Here is a 21,388-nt window from a genome sequence, read left to right on the forward strand (position 1 = left end):
ACCGTCCGGTCCTGGTGCCTTCTTACGTTTCAGTACAAATATTTTGTATTTCATTCTTTCTTCCGACGGGCGATTGAGGTATGCACTATCTCCGGAAGCTGTGTTGCAGGATACCAGCTAAACCGCTCGTCGAAGTGTTCGGTTCACCTTTCCAGTCGATGTTTTTGCGGGTGAAATGATGAGCCGCCTTCGGTCGTTTTACAGACCGTTGCTTTGCCAGGGCCAATCAGTCGTATCAGATTATATAGGACGTGGCCGTTTCCGGTAACAAAAGCCTTCTCCATCTTCCGAGCTTTCGATGTCCACCAAAGCCTTCGGTCTTCCCTTAGGTTCTTCATAATTTGGCATCTGAGGGATCTGTGTGCTCCGTCTTGCCGCCTGTCGGTGTAGATTTCCTGGCATCATCCTAAACTGGCGGTATCGACGACGTCCATTGGGCTAGGATACCCCTTTAACATTTTACCATGCCTCGTCCATGTGCTCGCTACCAGTAGCATGCTGGTTTACCGTAGAAAAAGTTTACCTAGCTCAAATCGATACTGTTGAGCTATCTTAGTTATTCGAAGATGGCTGATTTGCATGCTTCTTGCTGACTTGTGAGTGACTGAAGAAAAAAGAACTGTCAGGCACCATGGCGTGATCGGAATCAAGTTGCTTGCCCCAGAAGGAATGTCAGTCTGGAACTGTGGCTCTCCACCGGTGGCTGATGCCACGTGCTCCAACTGCGTCCACGGTTGATTTGCAGTTGGTGGCCATCAGGTTAGGTGATGCGAAGGCTTATGCTGAAACTTCGTACTGGTCAGCAAAAACATCACCATCATCAAAAACAGCAACATCAGTGTTGGCACTGATGCTTCACTGCCGTACGACCATAAGGTTCGTCTAGTTATATATACATATTTATAATTACATTAAAAGCCGTACAGTGAAAAGAAGAGAATGAGGGTGGGAGGGGACCTAGTGCTGGCCTGTGTCAAGCATTGTGAGGTGCCTTCACCTCCAACCGCTCAATCAATCTGGAGAAAACTGAGAGCACGAACGCCACAGACATCGATTAGCTGCCATTTCTTGCAATATCTCCAGCCAACCAGACGGGGTCACGAGAACCCCATCCTGGAAGGTGTACAACACCAACAACACCCAAACTCTTCGTGATCTCTTTCACGCCTTTCTGCCAAGTCATGTGCTGTCCACCTCGCGGTTTGCGCCATCCTGAAGGAGGCACGGAGAACAACACTTGTCTCGGTAGACGGTGTTTCGGCATGCGTAGCACATGACCGAGTCATCGTAGTCGATAATGCTGAATGTTTTCTCGGATTGAGGTGCCTACAGCACAACCGATTACCCGTTTTCTAATCACCTCGTTACTAACAAACTAACGCCATCCAAAACCAGCCGCGCTTCTGATGAATCCATGGTCGAAAACCCGAAGAAACCTCACATCATCTGTGCGTAGAAGCCATGTCTCGCAGGCATACAACAACACAGCCTTTACAGTAGCCTGGTACACACAAACCTTAGGATTTAGTGAGATGCCTTTTTGACGCCACCTTGGGTAGTTCACTCAAGTCTGATCCACAAAGAAGTGTGAGTGTGTAGGGTTTTGTCCGGGGATCCTGTCACTAGCTCCTAACTCAACAGTCTGACCCGCTCGGCTGCAGGAGGTTGGCCTAACCCGATGTCACAAGGGAGTAGGACATTACTCTCTCATCCTTGATGCGGATGCGCCTTTTGAGCAGCACCAGAGTCTTTGGTTTCAAAAGTAGTAAAACCGTATTGGCTAATGCGCCGGCGGTCACGGTCAACCGTTGGGCGATCGGAGTGTACGGTTTTCAGGGCCAACCTTTTGTAACTCGTCCTTCCTCAGAAGGCAGCACAGCTGCTTCCATGAATACGGACCTGCTGGTCGCCAGGGGAAAGCACCTTACTATCCTCAAACTCCTGTCGCAGAGGACTTTGCCTACAGACCGCCTCGTAGTCCGGGGTCTCGCTGCTCTTGGTCTGACTGCTCCCCTTTGGCGTTCCTGGCATGGTTGCACCTTGTGAAACGAAGTTCCAGTCAGTGTAACCCGCAGGATCATTGCAGCACTCTAGCCCTATCACAACGTCAAGGTGGCTTTAGGTCTGGAGCGGCAGTATGACTGCGACGCGTCGGTGTTAAACACTGATGTATTGCAGTCGATGACGATGACTGCAGCATGCGGACGGTGTTCACAAGTGCAAGTATCTCGATTGGAGTCCTAGAAGACCGCCCATTTGAGTCTCTGCAGCGCTAAGTCGGCCATTTGCGCATTCGTGCCCCAGACAACCACAATATCTAAGCTCTTAGCTCGAGTGATGGCTCAAGCGGTTATAGCGCGAAATTACTGACCGAAAGGCTCCTGGTTAGAACCCGTCCACCGCCTAGCGACTTCCCTTTCTAGGCTTGGGCAACCTGGCAGTATCCCAGTCCTCGTGCTTCCTTCGCATGGCAGTTAGGCACCGACAGGGTGCTATAGCTGAACAAGAGCAGAACGGTCAGCACGAAGTTTCCGGACCAGGAGAGGTATACAACCGAAAGTGAGCGGAAATATACGGTGAGTTCAGTTCAAACATCGTACGTGGGTATCGAATCCTTGTTTCCGAGACAACACATGTCAGCAGAAAGCGAACCCGTACAAGAGCAGTCCGCCCTGTTTCAGGATGCAAGCGTTAAAAGCTGTCAGCTGAAATGAGTGTCGAGGCCGGATTTCGAGTCTACGACGGTGGCGGCCGAGTTAACCATAGACACTTCAGCTAACAGCAAAAAGGGAGACAGATCACTTATCCCTTATGAATGGGCCTATTGGAATACTCTCGGCAACGGGGTGAAGGGGTGAATGACTATGTGAAGGGGAAAGAGAGGAGACAGATTTGTGAGAATCAAGCTGGGATTCCCGTGGCCCAAAATTTATCGATCACATGTTTATCTTGAGACAAGTTTTTGAACAGTGCAATTCTTTCGAACGTCCCAACTTAGTCGCTTCTTCGAATCTGAAGGCTAAGTTTGACTGTGTCGATCGTCCAAAATTTAGCGATGTCAGGTGATCACAGGTGCTCCTTCCAAATTGATATCCCATGTGACGGCACTGTATGAGGAATCTTGTGGACAGGACGAGCTGAGTTCACCACATCCAGTGGTGTAAGACAAAGCTGCCATCTTTTCCCTTTATTTTTCACCTTTCCTACTGATGTACTGCTTTAAATTCCTCTACCTGCCTCTGAAACCCGGGAAGTCAAAATGCTCCCCCCAATTATACTGGCGAGACTGCTTTTCTCCGTCGGGGTTCTCTAAAAAAATGAACCACTTGAAACAACCCAAATAATTCTGGGCAAATGCTTAGACTGCGCTTCACACCTGGAGGATGTAAACTGATGCGACAGGACTGGGTGAGATCAAACCCAAAACTCATCCTTCCACCAGATGGTGACTAGAGGTGGGAATTGGCTTGTGGTTTGGAAAGTGAAAACCTTGTGGATGATACTAATGTATTATGAGCCAAGAATGCAGACCGACTCTGATGGATGTTACGCCCCCTCCCTCGATGGTTATCACGTCCATCCAGGCATCTGATCAACGGTACACCATACAAGCCAACGGTGGCTCCGGAACGCACTAGAGAGCACTCCATAAAACAAAGAACGATGTCACCTTGAACTAACTTCACTCAGTTCTTAAGGCAATTGTGCTACATCCCTTAACGTCACACTAAACTTGTTAAACGTCATCATTCCGGAGTTACATCGTGACGTGTCAGAAACTTCGCCAAGACCACTCAGGGAACAAGAACAGAGAGGAAGAGGCCATGCACCTGCTGTTCTGTGAATCTTACGGCACTTGGGTTATTTACATGTATGGAAATTCAGTGTTAATGTAATGGGGAAAGCATTACCTCATATGCGAATTCGGGTTGAACATATAAAAGCGCGTGTATAAAAGTTTAACATAAATATACAACCGAAAACTCACCCTTACTCGAAAATCTGAGAGTAAGAGAAGCTCCAAGCGACACAATGTTGGAAAACATTCGACAAGGCCGGGCACCGCATACAGACTGGAGAGCCCGCCTTGAAAGTAGCCAAATTTTTGAGCATGATAACAAAAAAATTGGACATATTAGATAAGAAGAAAAGAGAAATACAAATAGCACAAATATATAGTGCAATTTCGCCTGCATCAAATTTTTTTACTTTTATCAAGAGTTCCTTTCTCGTACGCGCGTGATACGAACCGCTGCGGCGGTTGTCATATTCACGATGGCCGCAATATAGAACAACCGAAATGTTCCCAAAACTACAGCCCGAGAAATGTCCTGGCGTTTGAAGATATCTTTGCGGAAACCTAAGCTCCTCCCCAAATGTCATACTTCCATGAATAATAGTAGTAATGATAACAGAAGTTTATTTTCAGCTGATATAATTAGTCTGCGTTTTCAGTCGCCGACCACGGAGTGTGGCTTTAAGAGAAACTGGGTTTGCCTTCATAGCGATGTAAATACCATGAAACAGCGCAGAAAGAGCGCAACCACCTTAGTCACTTTTCGCCAGAATCTCCGTGAACGAATCCCTGAACAGAAACCAGTCATGAGACAGCAACGCTTCTCCAAATTATGGAGCGCCATGATCGACGCTGTTGCAGAATTTTGCGGATGAATTTGGGAAGAAGTTGATCATTGATATATCCAAAACTACCTTAAATTGCCGAAATCCACTGTTAATTGCGTGGCTGTCCGTATCTTACTCACCAAGTCAGGTGAGATATCTTCGGTTATCGCAAAGGCCTTTAAATATGGTTATGTGTATTCGGCAGCGTCCGGGTTGGCTGTTTAAACGCTAATATTTTTCGGTCCCAATATCTTCCGTGATTCGACAAGGCCGATGTCAAACATATTACGAATTTTCTCGGGTAGGCCGTTCCAGCGCATCTACCTGGAGATATACGTGCAATCTGTACAGCTATCTTGTGACGAATGTCATGGATATCGGCCTGCCGTTAATGCACGACAGGTCGAAAGCGGACATTTTATGCCCCGTGTGAATTGCTCAGCTTCGTCAAAGAAGGATGAAGGAGTCATGTCGAAGCGAGATGCTCCCACATGGTAGGATTATGCGTGAATGTGGTCAATAAAATCATATCTGGTGGTGTCATAAGGACACCTTAGTCACACGCTCGGCAACCTTCCAGAAACCACTCACATCCCACTATTGGTACCAGTTATCTTGCAGGCCAACTCTAAATGCATCCGAAGCGCTTCGTCGCGTGGTTTCCGTTACTTGTATGACCAAACAGGAAAACACTCACCAAATACTAATCGCGTGGCCTTCGGCATTAGCTGATTATTTTGCGGAAAATGGAGCCTTTTTATCTCCTATGTAGGTGTCCACTGCACATATTTCACACGCGTGCGGGCCAGTGCTGGCAGTGCTGGTTTATGCGCGAAACGCAAGTAACCCTGCTAGCTACCTCAACGACTAAATTCTTACCTTCCTAAAACTGGGCACCTACTCTGGCTCAACTAGTACTTGGTTTCCAGACCAGCAAACGTATCCACCTTTCCTGGATCCATTAAGCTTGTTGTCATCCCCTTTTATATTTTTCTGTTGACACCGTTGCATCTTAGGCATCCTGATACTCGCCACACGCTACCGCTTTCATTCAATTTCTTCCGCGTTACCCCTCTTCCCAGATTTCAAACTTCGACTGCACTTACTCAAACGCCCCGTAGAAATGTTAGTCCTGCAAAATGACTGGTCCCTAGTCAGCAATCACACGGTCCTCCAACAAAAGGAAAATTGTTCGTGATCCTGCATCCGCCTGACACTGTGTCAATCTCCGTCTCACCCATATCCAGCTGCCACAAAGCTGAGGATCCTTTCTCCGATCGCCACGCCCTTGGCGACCTTTAAGGGGCTGTCCGTGAACCGAGGCATGTCAGTGCAACGATGGAAATATCACGGCACTGTCACGGCACTGTCATACCCAGTGTGATGGCACTCCCCGTACATTTTCTCCAAAATCTCGGCCGCAACCTCTCTATCCCACTCAAGCCTGTAGTCGCAACTACGTGCAAAGTTTTCATCCGGCCCCGTCTCTGGGACGAGTTCATTCGTCCATGATGAATTTTCGCTCAAATTTGGCTAACCCGTTTTTCTGCATCAGTTTCAGCTCATCTCTTCCACAAGTTCAAATCCATATACGGTATTCGGTTCGCCGTGTGTATTAGCACAATGCTTCCATCCAAATCATCCCCTGCACTTGACTTCCCTATAGCTTAGTTTCAATTTAAACCACATTTTTGATGCAAAACTCGCCATGTTCCCCCAATTCGAAAATTCCATCTCCATCTCCACTTTTGCTCGTTGTGACTCCGGCCATTTACCCAGCTGCTTAAGGTCACTCATGGCCAACAATGTTTTTCAGTTTTAGTTCATGCCACCTGGCCGTCTTTGAACTAGTCAGACTTAATGAACTTTGTTCCCTAAAAACTGGTAAAGAAACCTATTATTACTATTTCATCGGACATTTCCCACTGTTTATGGCATTGTCCACTTTTTGCGCAATTCGCACCACCCGGAAATCCCCCAGTCATACTTCCTTCTCACTGTACGTACGATCATACCGGACGGCATACCACCCACAAGTTGGGAATAAGCACAAATATTATGTGGGAGAGGTTAGTGTAAAAATGGGGTACTGTGCCGGTAGTCTGCAATATGTTATCCAGAAGGAGTCCCGGCACAACCTGGGGCTAGGGGAAGCTGTACAGTAATTTGCCGACATCACTGAGTAGAAAGACGGAATGAGCATGTCAATGTTCATCATGTGGCACGCCGCGTCACATCCTGCAAGGCAAATGAAGTGATTGGAGACACGCAAGGCCACACTCGACACTCAAATCCCCGCTGCGCAGGAGCAGGTGCCACTGTGCCGCGTGTAGAATGTTTTATCGCTCTGTCGGGCCAGAATGTTCGGGAAAATGCGCCGACTTCATTTTACACATCAGCAGACGTTTTTCGCGTCATCTGTGGCAGGTAGATTACCTATTACTATCACTGCATGAAAGAAACCCATTCAATGAATATTGATTTGAGAATTGCCCTTTCCCCCTGCACACTGAGAAGTTCGGCCATGGAAAAATGAAAGCTGATGGTAGGCGACTGGTCGTACCAAGCGAATTTTGATTTCGAAGCAACAATTTGTCTGCAGGCTTAGTATTCTTAAGTACCAGTAACGGTTCACATGGAGACCAGAGTCTTAGGAACCCTGAATATTATCGTCAATGCCACCAATTAATTGAATGAATCGGACTTATTACTACCGTACACTCACGCTTTTGTCTTCGGCTCCTCTTGGTTGTAAAAGTGCACCGAATTCTGGGGCCTTCAAACGGTCCCTGCGACAAAATATTTCCGGGACAAAGAAGGACACTCAAAACTTGTTGAGCAAAATGATCTCGATTGTTTTAATGCTTCAAAATATAAGAACATATGAAGACATCGTTGCTGTTACTGGACGGACGCCTACGAAGATACCAAAGCTCAAATTTGTTGAATGAGTTATGAAGCTCAGGGATCGTTACGACCAAAATGATATGCACGTCCATGCTAGAAAGGTCGACTTAGATCGAAGCGTTTCACTCATTTTGCGGATTCATGTATTGATGCACGGCATCGAGGCTTTCCTCCAAACTTCAAGGATTGTGTTTGCTATTCCCATTTAGTGGTTCATGTGCACCTGAAAGGGACAAAAAATAAGTGTGGAGTGTTATTCTTTGAGTTTTGAGCGTAGACAATCGACTAAGCAGCGCAAGGACTAAACCGTAAAAGCGTTTAAATTGCTTTGAAGTGGGTATTAGATGCTGCGAGCGCAACAGTCGGAATGAGGCTATCCCAAGTACTCAATACCCAGAATGAGAAAAAATGTTGCCTACTAAAGGTATACGCTCTGAACTTGAAGAACTCCTCACAATGACATGTGTCAGTTTGGTCAATATTGAAAAACCTTTTGGCCGAAACTTGTTCAAACTTGTTCTGTTCGGAGGCCACGATATATATGAGGACCCAGGCGAATCATCACCAGACGCGTTTCATAATCAATGGATTCAGGGTGACAGCTTGAGGAAGAAGCTCAATTAGAGTTGCGTATTTTGCATCCTGTGCAAACAAATTGATCAGGCAAAAAGCCCATTTTTCTACCTCGCCTTGTATAGTCACCCTCTACATTCAACTCCGTACCATCGGATCTTGCTCGAAATCTCTCCAAAAACGCACAGCAACCGTGTTTTCTTGTCCGTGCCAGTTTAGTGGTGACCACATCGACATCGGATAATGCCTGTCCCTCATTACGCTGTCCCTTTTCTTAACCCCTCATACCCACAATCTCCAATGGTCATGTGTTTATTCAGTCTGTGAAATTATGATCATGTTTATCGGTATAGCACCCCCAAGTTGGGAATAACCAATATTATTTTTCAGGATGCGTTCTGACGCAGGCCACTCAGAATATCTGGAAGTCCATGCACATAATACGAGGAAAGGTGCGCCGAATCGTGTGTGAGACGACGAATACCCCTGAAGCCAATTTTCAGTGGTGCAGTGAAAGGGATATGTTCGAAGAGAGACAGATACCTAAATCCTTCTTGTCGTCGATCCTAGCAATGAATTCCGGTCCATTTCCAACATGCACAGTGAAGGTTTTCTCCGAGCTGCCACTAAGTGGCACATGGGCGTACTTTTCGTCATTCAGAGAAAGTTTTTAGTCCACCAACCAACACTTTCTAGCATAACATACATTTTGGAGGACAGTGACCTCTGAATCCCAAGAGATTAAGTATGCATCGACTAGAAGAAGGATCTGGAAGGTCACTGTAGATCGGAGGCACAGTTGGGCGCAAAAACCATCCTTGAGTAACTCTAATAAAGACCATTGCCGGTGTGTAGATGGATTTGATTTTTACTTGGAATATTTTGTCCGACTGGGTCCCCTTATTCCAGGGTGTAATTCTACCCCTTCAGACCGTGCGACTGGAGTATCTGGAACAGAGGGACGTCTAAGACTTGATCGAATGACTTTGATAAGTCGAGAAATATGCCATCGGTTATGAGTCCATCGTATTTAGTTTAAATAAGCCGTCAATCACTGCAATTTTGTTCTCACCCTAAAACGGTCTGGAAGAAGTTCTTGTTGCACTGGAGATATCTAGTTGGAGCTTGTGAGGTGATTTCAGATGCCCGCTTCAGAATGCGTTCCATCACATTGTGTGGTACGTTAATGATGCAAATAGGTCCGCAGCTACCGGGCGATGGTAGGTCACCAGTTTCATAGATGGGCGTGGCAGTTACTTCCTTCCAAGTAGAGATAAAATTAATACCGGCAAGTGATTGATGAAACATGGGTAGAAACTCTTTTCCAGTGTGAGCAACGTTTCCTTCAGGATACTTGGATTAGGTTGTCTGGAGCCGGCGCTCTGGAGGGGTTCGGTAAGTACAAGAGTTAAAGAATGTCTTCCACAGTAAACAACAAGTTAGGTAGAGGCCGTCCTGACAGGATTAGATGTAAAGCACGGCTGAGGCTGATCATTGTCCCTCTGGAAGCTTCAAATGCCGCAATCGGGTCGCTTATGTGATCCCTTGTTCTTTTCCCGTTCCTGCCTCATTAACGGCTTTCTGTGTTACAGCGGTTCCGCAATCAACAGAATTACAGCTCATCTGCGTCGCATTTGATTTTTCTTGGGAAAACATTTCGGACATTTTGCAGAAACTTCGAACACTCTTCTGTAGATTTCTGTCTGTGCAATGGATCCCTGTTTTTTTAAAACAAACATCGCGTCAGATTCAGGAATTTTTAGGACAGCGGTCCTCTATGACTCTTCCACTGAAGCTGGACCCAGTTTTATCTGCCGAAGAAGGCTGATCTTCCCTGAGAAGTCTGCAGTGCAAATGTTCCTAGCCCACTTCAATGATTCCGGAGTTCTGGCTGAGTATCAGGTGATATCGAAGGTCAGCACACAGTGGTCATTAGTTCCAAGTGCAGCTTCAGTGAACACTTATCGGTAAGTTACTTCACACTTCAGCAGCGACGATCACCTTTTCCGTTTCCAGGTCCCCTATGGACTGTGAAGTTTTCACCACCGTGTCACCAGTGAGATAGGTTAACCCCGGATAAGTACTTAGCTGCAATCGTAATCTATACCATTCCTACAGTCCATCGACACTGTCTTGTAGATATCCTGGTTTTGGTGTGACTTGATTGATCTAACCAGACGGGAAGTTGTCTTCTTGTCGTGCTATAACGATCTTGTGGGTCATACGGGCTGGAACTCGGCTTCTCGTCGAAAAACCCACCCTGCACAATCCGTATCTCCTGGACCCAACCAAACTCCGCAAAACTCGTGTTGCGGTACCACGTTCCGCTGTAATCTATTTTAATACTGACGGGCACGCCAAATACACAACCACTGCCGATAATCATCTGGCTTCCCTGACCGGCGCTTGCGAAGCCAAATCACGGAATGTGGTCGTTCAAATTACGTTTTCTTGGAGCGGAAAAAGGCTATCCCTGAGTCTGGGAGGTTCGAAATTGGGCATCCCCCAAGTTGTTATAACAGATTTCTCCATGTCAGTCAAAACCTAGTAACAATGAAGCCTAATGATGTTAATACCTTATTGACGCTAGCTACACAACTGTGATTTGTTAATTAGTTTTTTACCAGCTGAATAATTCATCTGAGCTGAATACCAGGACTATTATAGGCGTACCCTTTAATCGTTCGTCGACCACCACTCCACCAGAAATTTTCACAGAGAACGGAGTACTCTATTTCATTGCTCTGATCGGTTATACTCTAGGATGAACGGATTCATCACCGGATTGAATGTGCTTTTGTCAACCGCTTACCCAGCAAGTATGCGATATGAAAGGCCCCGCAGTTGCAAATGCGAACCATTGTCATGTTTCACCACAACCATAATACTTTCCTAGCTAATAGACCCGTCTACATGAACATAGTAGGACTGTGTGCCGTTTATACAGTATTCATTAAGACAATGTTATGGACTAAACGAATACGACGATTGTGTGGCCAGCTTTTACTAAACGATCCCGCTTTGCTCCTAGGAAGTTCGTGCAGAGTACACGAGACGAGTGTGTCGTTGTGCCAGAATTATGGAGGACAAAAGCAGGCCGCGTCTAATATTTTGTTAGTGAAGTTCAGAGGTAACCTTGCGCTTAAAAAATGGCATGGCATAGGTGTCGCGTCGGGTTCGTCAACTGCTGGTGCCTCACTCAGTTTACTGCTCAAGTGACGAGCATTAGCAATCCATTTTAAACGATCGCACTAACAGGATGCTTGTCAGTAAGCAAATACAATATCAGAGTACAGTGGGGATAAATTGACTTATCACTTTGAACAGTAGTTATGGTAATTCTGCAATTTTCTCTGGACGCAATTGTGATGTTCTCCAGTAGTGTTTGTCTGGCAAACTCTCCTCTATTGGCTGTAGGCCGAAACACCCTCCGCTCCCTGGGTTTCACCCAACATGTAAATGCTTCTCCATGCCGCACGCATAACTGTTGGATACAGTGTGAAATGTAGGGTGGCTATTCCCGTTCAACAGATACAGACGGTTAATCTTGCACAACTTAATCTGGCGTTGGTTTAGGTCCTAAATCTGGCACGTAATGCAGCTGATGGCCACGTTACCAAAATGGATGAGAAATCGCAGCATACTTGTTGCCGGTCAGGGTTGCAGACTTGACAGTTTTTTGGGTTATTTGTGTGTTTGTGGAACGAACGATACGTGGTAACAGATAAGCTGAATTTAGTTTGTTTATTGAACAAGGTAGTTAACGGTTAAGAACTCGCGGCACCCATCCACTCAACTTCAGGTCAACATTCCAAGAAGAACGCAGCCCAAACCTGAGAGCTGGATGATTCGACGAACCGTGTAATTGAACTCCATGGGCGCATAGTACAGTGTTTGTGACTCTCCGTGGCTACAGTGCCTATGCACTTTTTGGTAGCGGTCGACTTTAATATGGTAAAAGAAACTTTGCTTGGTGTTATCAAAATAGCCGACTTACATAGACACCACAATTCTTAAGGATAAACACTAGATAAAGAACGCGTAGGTCTGCTCTAACATTTGCGTCACCGATGGTTGATGTAGAAGTTTGAGTCACCCGGCATCATGAGTCGCTCGGCAGATCCCGTCGTTTAACCAGAATTAGCACACAGAACATCAGTTGTCCAGGTGAATCAACTTGAAATGAGTAATTCTTGAGACGGCTAAGGACAATCACTATCACTCTTGATCGGGAAAATCTTGCCGGTGTCGCACGTGCTGCTGGAAAACCGAACTCAAGAGATGCACAAGGTTTACGGAATTCACAAGATGATCGGATGAGTTGTTTTCGCCTCTCGTAGTTGTCGCGCATAAGTTGGCTCGGAGCAACCAGGCCAGCAGCCATATCGATGGAACTCTGATTTCAAAGTGAAGGAGCACATCCGCCATCGATTTCAGCGACCCAACATCATACGAGTCCTCCGTGTCACAGTCTGACGAGGAGCCACCATTTACTGCAGAACCTTCGGCAAAACTGACAGTTGAATTATATGACATTGATCTGGCACGAAGAACGTGTTTTTCAACATTTTGACAGAGTAGCTCATCGCTCCTCAGAGACCTCTTGGGGGGTTATTGGAACCATCTACCTTCACGACTTCTACGTCACAGCCGTCAATGAATACCCGATTAGAGGATATTGTGATTCTGAACACAGTAACAGAATTTGGCTCTTATTGTCGTATAAGATGGTCCAATTTTTCTGACCGAAGATGATCAGCATTCGTAAAATAATTATCTAGGAATAAGTGGTTGAAGCAGGTTAGAAGGCAAACCTGGCTCCCTTCGAAAAAAATACACTTTCGAAATGAAAATAAAAACGGAATATCAACAGCGAAGTTGGTTTCCAATTAAGCGCCTGCTAACTGTAATTAACCGAGGTTTTGATTAAGGATAATAATGATAACAATAATGTATATTCCCAACTTGTAAGTGACATGCCGCCTGGCATGATCATGGTTTTACAGTCAGAATGGAGCATGACTGGGGGATTTGTCCGGGTACGGATTGCACAAAAAGAGGACAATGTCATAAACAGTGGGGAATACCCGATGATATAGTAATAATAGGATATTTCCCAATTTGTTGGGAAAAATGGGCGTGAGGTTCGACTAGATCAAAGACAGTCAGGTGACATGAACTAAAATTGAAAACCATTGCTGGCCATGAGTGACCTTGGGTAGTTAGGTAAATGGCCGGAGTCACAACGAGCAAAAGTGGAGATGGAGATAGGATAATTCAAATTGGGAGCACATGACACGTTTTGTCTCAAAAATGTGTCAGTGGTGCTTTTTGCGGGAAGAAACGATAACTCAGTTGTGATCTGGACCAAACTTGAAGGGAACAACGGAAGCAAATTGAGTATCTATTGATTCCTCCTGTGAATCAGCGGTGAACAAGGGTAACTTTTCTTGTTTTCTGGCTACTCATGAGTAACGTGATTTACGCCCGTTTAATATACCGCCGTTTTGTTTCCTTGCTGCTTTTTCTTCGGTTCCGCTCTTGCCTGAGCTCTGCCTACGCCCCAGGCATTTTTTCATTATTTTTCTGCTCGTCCGTCATCGCTTGCAAATTCGTTTCGGTTCTAGCTGTTGTCGAGAGTCCCCTCAGACAGAGAAACTAATCGGCCGGGGTCAAACCGAGAGCTCCTCAGATGTGGGCGAACGTGTTGTCCACCACACCGATTCGACACCCGCAAGGGTTTATTTTGTATTACCAATACAACGCATTTGTCAACTGGTGGCCCAGTAGCCGCACAATGCTCTTAGATTCAGAACCTTTGAAAGCGAAGTATAACATTTTGCGCCAGTATCGCATTTTTGTCTGTGTGCTTAAACCAAAAACCACTTTATTCTACTCCTAAAGTTTTGCAGCATAAAAACTCTCATCGTCCACTGAAGCAATCATGCCACATGGCGAAAAGTCTTGTGAAATAATTCCTCAACATCGCTGAGAACAAGGGATGCCTGGATAGGATTCAAAATATTGCACTGATACTCCTATCCTTCGAAATTTCTATTCCATTTTGCGAATACTGGGCGCCGTCAGGTAATACTTGGAGAGGTTTGTTTAAGGCGGACATAAGCGCGCAATCCGTTTGATCACGTGAGGTGAACCGTCGTATCACGCCGCCGATCAAACACATTTCCTTACCTCCCAAACGAACTTGTTGTTTTCTGGGCCGTTATCTCTCCATGCGGCCAACTCAGACTGACTGCCCGTACTTACACTTCAGCGCACCCTTTGGCTTGCACTTTCTGTTGCGTGCAGAACTCCCTACTGCCCCACTGGACAGTTTTCGCTCCTGCTGAGTACGTCATTGTTAGGTTACGTTCTTTCCAATCACAGTGCTTACCAAAACGCTTGGCTGTAGAAGCAGCACCTGACAATTCGCAAGCTCGCTGAATTGAATTAAAACTGAAAAATCGTTCCTGGCTGTGAGCGAACTTGAGCAGCTGAGCAAATTGCCAGGGTCACGTAAAGGAAAAAGGAAATGGAAATAGAATAATTCAAGGCTGATACTATTACCACAAGCCTTAGAACATGTAGTTGTAACGACCGTTTCGAATTCTTGAGCAACGAGCACCAAGGTTAGGAACCAAACCGGCAAAACTCCAAACGAATGGCTACGCAAATGTGCTGTACTATAAAAAATGAAAGTAGTTACACGGAATACAAAATTACAAACCTCAACGGTTTTCGACAAACGGTGAGGTACTCCAAAAGGCAAGCAAAGCCGATATGGATCAACAGTCAACGCGTGAACGAAACCGCGTCTCAAACTCATGAATTAAAACAATATATAGCTGCCCAAGGATTTGGTACAAAAATAGTATAACCAGAGCGGTAAAAACGATTTGCGTGGTAAGAAAAACGGAGAATATAGATATCTTGTAAAACTGAAATAGGGTTCAATTCCACCAGTCCAAAAAAGGGCGGTCCATTTGAATTGTTAACCGGGAAGGCAGTCATTCAAGATTGGAGGCAATTTTAAATATATATGAAGTTGCAACACCGCCGGCCAAAATTCCTCCGACGGTCAGTAAGCGAACAGGTAAGTTATCAGGAGAGCTCTAGCCTACAAGCATGCAACGTTAGCCACCGACCTGAATGGTCCGAGTCCACTCCTGCCACAAAGGCCGGTTTCAACGGTACACACGCCTACCCACGATATCACGCTGAACTAAAACTCGGCTGTTCTAATACGTCTATCAAGAAGCATCCCTAAACCTGCGTACCCCCTCGTTAGTCCTCCCCTTCCAGCAAACATAGGGTCCTAACATCGCGCTTGATGACACCGGAGCTAGTGCGGAGGGAAACCGTTCTGACGAGGCCGTTTGCATCCGTTTGACATTCGGTGACAATACCCAGCGGCCACCTTCCTCTAGAGAGATGTTCGGACACTACCATAACGATCTCACCCTCCCTGAGGTTTCTGTTCCGACTTAACCACTTATGGCGTAACCGAAGCGTTGGAATGTATTCTTTCATCCACCTGTTCCAGAAAACTTCCGACAAATACTTCACTTGTTTCCAACGTCGGGTGAGCCACTCTTCTAAATCGCAATGCGATGGGTTTAAACGAGTTAACTCATCACTGTATACTTCCGCTTGAACCTGACGGGTAACGACCACCCGAGATTCGGTCAATTCTTTCACTTGTAGGTGACCTATAAACGGCATGACGCCAGACCTTCCAAATTTGTGCATGATGTAGTGGATGAAGCGCCTCAACCATGCAACTGATTTCAACAATACAAACCAGCTAGACCATCGGGCAAACAAACGCTCGGAAACACTTCGAGTAGAAATAACGTTAATAGTTGCTGGGCCCGCTTTCAGCTCAGCTGACGACAGGCAGCTGGCGGCGACTCCCACACGATTACCTGGACCCACTGGCCCAAGAATAACCCAACCCAGCGGTGTCTTCACGGCAAATGGCTCTTTTCGACCTCCCAAACGCTGATTTAGCACCCAGTGAGCTTCTGGAACGTCACAGCCAATCAATATACCAACCGATTTAGAAGGAATATCCTCAAAGGGCAATTCTTTCAGGTGACCCCAGCGACTTGCGATTTCCGAGCGTGAATCCACGACTAATGATGGGAGGATTTCAGATACTACTGAAGCACCTTTCACTAAAACAACCTCATCACCGTGAAGTGGACACACCTCGAAACTTCCAGATTCTCCAACTGCTAAACAAGATCCACTGATTGTCTGTATTTCACGCGGCGTTCGATGACTCTCTATGCCGAGTTGGTGCAGCAAGTTATGACATACGATAGTTGTATCGGACCCACTGTCTAAGAAGGCATACGTGATCAGTTCTGCCGAAGGACCTCTCAGACGAACTGGAAGTAGTCCTAGGGAAACAGCCGTCCTGCGGTCAGTCATTGCATTGCTTTTGACTACAGGAACTAACTCTGCTTTTTTATCTAGTGGTTTCGAATGTAGCAGAGCGTGGTGTTTGGCTCGGCATCCATCCGCCCCACATCGATATTGCAGTTGGCAGTCCTTCGCTTTGTGGCCGCCTTCAAGACACCGAAAACAGGCATTGAGAGACCTTAAGGTGGACCATCTTTCCACTGGCTCGAAGGACAGAAAGCGCTCACAGTTGCTGATACGGTGTTCACCACCACAAACCTTACAACTGATCTCGCTCAACAGTGGGGCCTGATCTGAGCAAACGATCGCATGACTCCAAGCGGTTCTGCTCTTGCCTACATCTGTAACAGCTTGGCCACGTACACCTTGGTCCTTCTGCGTAACGGATTCTGCCAGAAGGCCGTAACGACTGATTAGCACTCTCGTCCTTTGAGTAAGGAACTGTGTGAGGTCGGCGAAGGTTGGCTCTCCCCGATCATGAGTGGTTTGGTAAACGAATTCCGCCCACTTGTGTTGTAAAGTATTGGGCAAGCACCTCACTAACCTATCCAAATTCTCCAGGAAACTCAGTTCTGCACTGTAGTTCATCTGAGTCAGAGCTATTTTGCAACTCTGCATCTTGAAGGCCAACTGAGTCAGACCTCTTGCCTTACACGAGGTAGAACGAAAACATTTAATCATATCATCTATCAGGGCTCTAGCAACCACACGAGACCTTCCGAAAGACTTGTTCAGAATGCGGCGGGCTCGTTCGTATCCTTCCGCAGGCTGAGGCATGAGGCAATCTTCGATAGCCTCCCTGGCTACACCGGAGCACGCGTTCACCAATTGTACTAGCCTCTCACTTGTCTTGGGTCTTGCATTCGACGTAAAGCTGGAATTGACGCATAAACCTCCAATAGCTCCTGGGTTGACCATCAAACTGCATGAGGCCGATTTTAGGCAACTCCAGGCCCTCTATAATGGATTCCAGATGACGGAAGTCACCTAATGCATTATGCTTTGGTTTTCCTACTCCGAGACTATGTCGATTTTCAGAGTTCAATGGCGTTACCATCTTTCTGCAGTCATCAACATAGCTTTTGAGGCGACTATTTGAGGACTTTAAAAAACCTGTCTGGTTGCACTGCTCTAAGCCGTCTTCGCTTCCAGCCAACGAAGCTTCCAGCTCAGCCAACTCTACCTCGGCTTTAGCCTTTAGGAGTTGTTTTATATGGTTAGTTTTCATTGCATCTGACTCAAGCTCGATTTCCTCTTTAAGTTGTCTCTCTTTAAGCTGTGCCAACAGTAGAGCAGCTTCGGACCCCGATTTCCCCCAACAAAACTTGGAGGCTATACTAGCCTTAGAGCTCATCGCTGAAAAATAACCGTGTCCGACTTGCAGACTTTCTTTCTCAAATTCTTCTCGTTTTGAATTGACCGACATTGACCTGGTGATTGGCATCCAGACAACCACGCTTGCCAACGTTGAGTACTGTAACGACCATTTCGAATTCTTGAGCAACGAGCACCAAGGTTAGGAACCAAACCGGCAAAACTCCAAACGAATGGCTACGCAAATGTGCTGTACATAAAAAATGAAAGTAGTTACACGGAATACAAAATCACAAACCTCAACGGTTTTCGACAAACGGTGAGGTACTCCAAAAGGCAAGCAAAGCCGATATGGATCAACAGTCAACGCGTGAACGAAACCGCGTCTCAAACTCATGAATTAAAACAATATATAGCTGCCCACGGATTTGGTACAAAAATAGTATAACTAGAGCGTTATAAACGATTTGCGTGGTAAGGAAAACGGAGAATATAGATATCTTGTAAAACTGAAATGGGGTTCAATTTCACCAGCCCAATAAAGGGTGGTCCATTTGAATTGTTAACCGGGAAGGCGGTCATTCAAGATTGGATGCAATTTTAAATATATATGAAGTTGCAACAGTAGTAACCGAAATTGAATACCTATATACTCGTGCTTAACTTATGTGTAGCATGTATAATAATATTCTGCATTATATACTGCATCAAAGTTGCAGACCAATCAGAAGCGAGTGGCGCTAAGGGAACCCCGATGCAAGGTGTAGTTAGGGTCTGCGAATGCCAGCGGGGCCAATGACGTTCCTGGTAGCCACATGTTGTTTATATTCCGCTAATGCAGAAAACCAATCACATGTAAGTGCCACTTAGGTAACCCTCATGCGACGTACCCTTGGGGTGCTGCTGGCAGATTGACGAACGCCGCTCGTGGTAGCACGGACGTAACAGAGAGGGGTCACATTCTGGAAAGTCACAAAGCAAATGCGGATGATTGGAGTACATTGGATATGTATTCCGGAAATTCCGTAAAGAAATTTAAGGAGACAACCTTGAGTACATCGCATGCACATTAACGGCCAATAATGGATTCAGCGATCAAACGAAATGTAACGTAAAATATGGAACCTTTGTCAACGAGACGTTCAGTCGCACCAAAATTCAATAGATACACCGCATAAAACCAAACCCCACAGGATGGATGCTGGTCGGCCCAGAAGAAACGGGAATGAAAATATAACTGAGTGTTTCGTGGATGTCCAGTGGCCGAGGAACAGAACACCAGTGAAATGAAATTCCTCTTGTTATCTCTCATACGAATTGGTCGCGCACAATAAATATCTCTCTTATGACTGCATGGTTATACATTGTAGCTGGGTTGCGCTTTAGTTATCACGGATTTACGTTGTCAGCACTGGCATCGCGTCCATTTTCAACCCGGAATGCAGATAATAAAATAGGCTGATTTGACATTCTAAGTGTCAGCTATTGCGTGTTACGCCTACCAAATAAGGTGACTCAAACGCAAGTGTGAGCGGAAATGGTGTGCTAAGTTATAATGTGTACGTCTGGTGGGCTGGCGCAGCATGGTTTCACTGTGCGTTGCAGGTGCATTTATTGTACTTAATGTGAATACGTTGGGCATGTGTCAGCCGTGCGAGTCGCCGGAGTTTACGCAGTGGGAAATGTTATGCCGTTGGCAAATACGGAGTCTACCTGTAACAAACTAGGTGAAACTCTGGCGCTTCACATAGAACAACGAAGGTTACATTGGCTAAAAGTCCCGCTCCCCATGGGCCACGTAATCTAAGAACACCGTGACTAAAATCATTGATTATAGCACGCCTGATAGAAAGTGACAAAAAATTAAATGTACAATATTTGCGTGGTACGTGGTATCGCTTGGCGAACCCAGCGAAGGAGTAACACACCGATGGCGTTCATTGTCTCAGTGCGCTGACACAGTGGGGTCACGTAGCCCACATAGAATGCACGAATGCCGGCAGTGGAAACATTCAATTAACCAAGCGGAAATAATTGGACGGGAAATCCTGTATGCAATGTTCACATCTACCAGGTAACTGGCTGATTATTGTGGTTTGTTTTCGCTAACCAAGCGGATAAATAAAACACTAATGGGTTAGGACGTGCGTTATATGCGGTGCTTGTGGCTTCACAATTTTTACCGCTTGCTAATTGGAAGAGTGATATAGAATTTGTAAATTATTGCTCACTGTCGTCCATGTTCTCCTCCGGAAACTCTAGGATACAATGTTCAACGTGGACAGTAAAATGCGTGGTTAATGCTTCCCCGCATGGTAACTAGCCTGGATGTTTGTTGCTGGCAGCGCATGGGTTGTCATATTTTGGACCCCTGTACTGTGCATCGTTTGAAGTTTGGCGGCAACCATGCTTTTGTTCAGTTTCTTGGTTTCCCGGGGGAAGGATTCTCATGTGAACGCATAAAAAATATCGGTTGACGTACACCACGGAACGTGTTTGCGGCCAATTTTTTTCAAGTCGTTTGTTTGCGAATGATCAGACGGAAATATGGAGTGCAAATGAATGAACACGATGTACATGAAACAACTGGTTCTAGTCATGAATATGATAGCAGTGCATGCGGTGCTGCTATCCTGTGTTCTGTGCATGCTGGATAGATGAGGAAGTTTAGCTGGGCAATGACTAGTCCAACATGCGAACAAGGCTTACTTTGTGACCAAGTGGTTTGCGGCGCTTTACTGATCTTGGTGGATCAAAAGGCGCCTAGTAAACTGAAAAGGGAAACTTTGGCTAGGCATAACACTGCTAAAAAAACACTCAGTGTTGTGTGGTCAGTAGGCGACATTTGTTCTTTCATTACTGTCACAGACGATGATGCATAATCAAATTACCGAGAAAAGGGATGGAAATTGTCCTCGTCGCAGTTATGCTAAAGGTAATCGCACTTGCACGGATAGTTGTGTTATTTTAGGTATGCTGCAGTAAGCCCAAATGACCGAATAACAAACGAAGCGTGCGGCGAAGGGTGCTTGGGTTTCTAGATGGACGTGTCTACTTATCTAACCAATTGTGGTTTTCAATCACCTGGTACACTCAGGAGGCTCCACATAGGGATAAATAAAACACTAATGGGTTAGGACGTGCGTTATATGCGGTGCTTGTGGCTTCACAATTTTTACCGCTTGCTAATTGGAAGAGTGATATAGAATTTGTAAATTATTGCTCACTGTCGTCCATGTTCTCCTCCGGAAACTCTAGGATACAATGTTCAACGTGGACAGTAAAATGCGTGGTTAATGCTTCCCCGCATGGTAACTAGCCTGGATGTTTGTTGCTGGCAGCGCATGGGTTGTCATATTTTGGACCCCTGTACTGTGCATCGTTTGAAGTTTGGCGGCAACCATGCTTTTGTTCAGTTTCTTGGTTTCCCGGGGAAGGATTCTCATGTGAACGCATAAAAAATATCGGTTGACGTACACCACGGAACGTGTTTGCGGCCAATTTTTTTCAAGTCGTTTGTTTGCGAATGATCAGACGGAAATAT

At 45.8% G+C, this 21,388-nt stretch overlaps 1 protein-coding gene across 1 annotated transcript in view; it reads right to left on the reverse strand.

Annotated features, from left to right (window-relative positions):
* T265_08390 (hypothetical protein) overlaps positions 1-18,004 on the reverse strand; it is a gene marked incomplete at both ends in the record, with an annotated part of 63,675 nt that extends 45,671 nt beyond the window's left edge. The window contains 2 exons of the mRNA XM_009174184.1: positions 15,905-17,329; positions 17,376-18,004. Coding sequence (XP_009172448.1) covers positions 15,905-17,329; positions 17,376-17,974 — 2,024 coding nt within the window. The remainder of the gene's footprint in view (positions 1-15,904; positions 17,330-17,375) is intronic.
* Between the last annotated feature and the right edge of the window lie 3,384 nt (positions 18,005-21,388).

Source organism: Opisthorchis viverrini, assembly GCF_000715545.1.
Source record: "Opisthorchis viverrini unplaced genomic scaffold opera_v5_216, whole genome shotgun sequence".
Lineage (NCBI taxonomy): Eukaryota > Metazoa > Platyhelminthes > Trematoda > Opisthorchiida > Opisthorchiidae > Opisthorchis > Opisthorchis viverrini.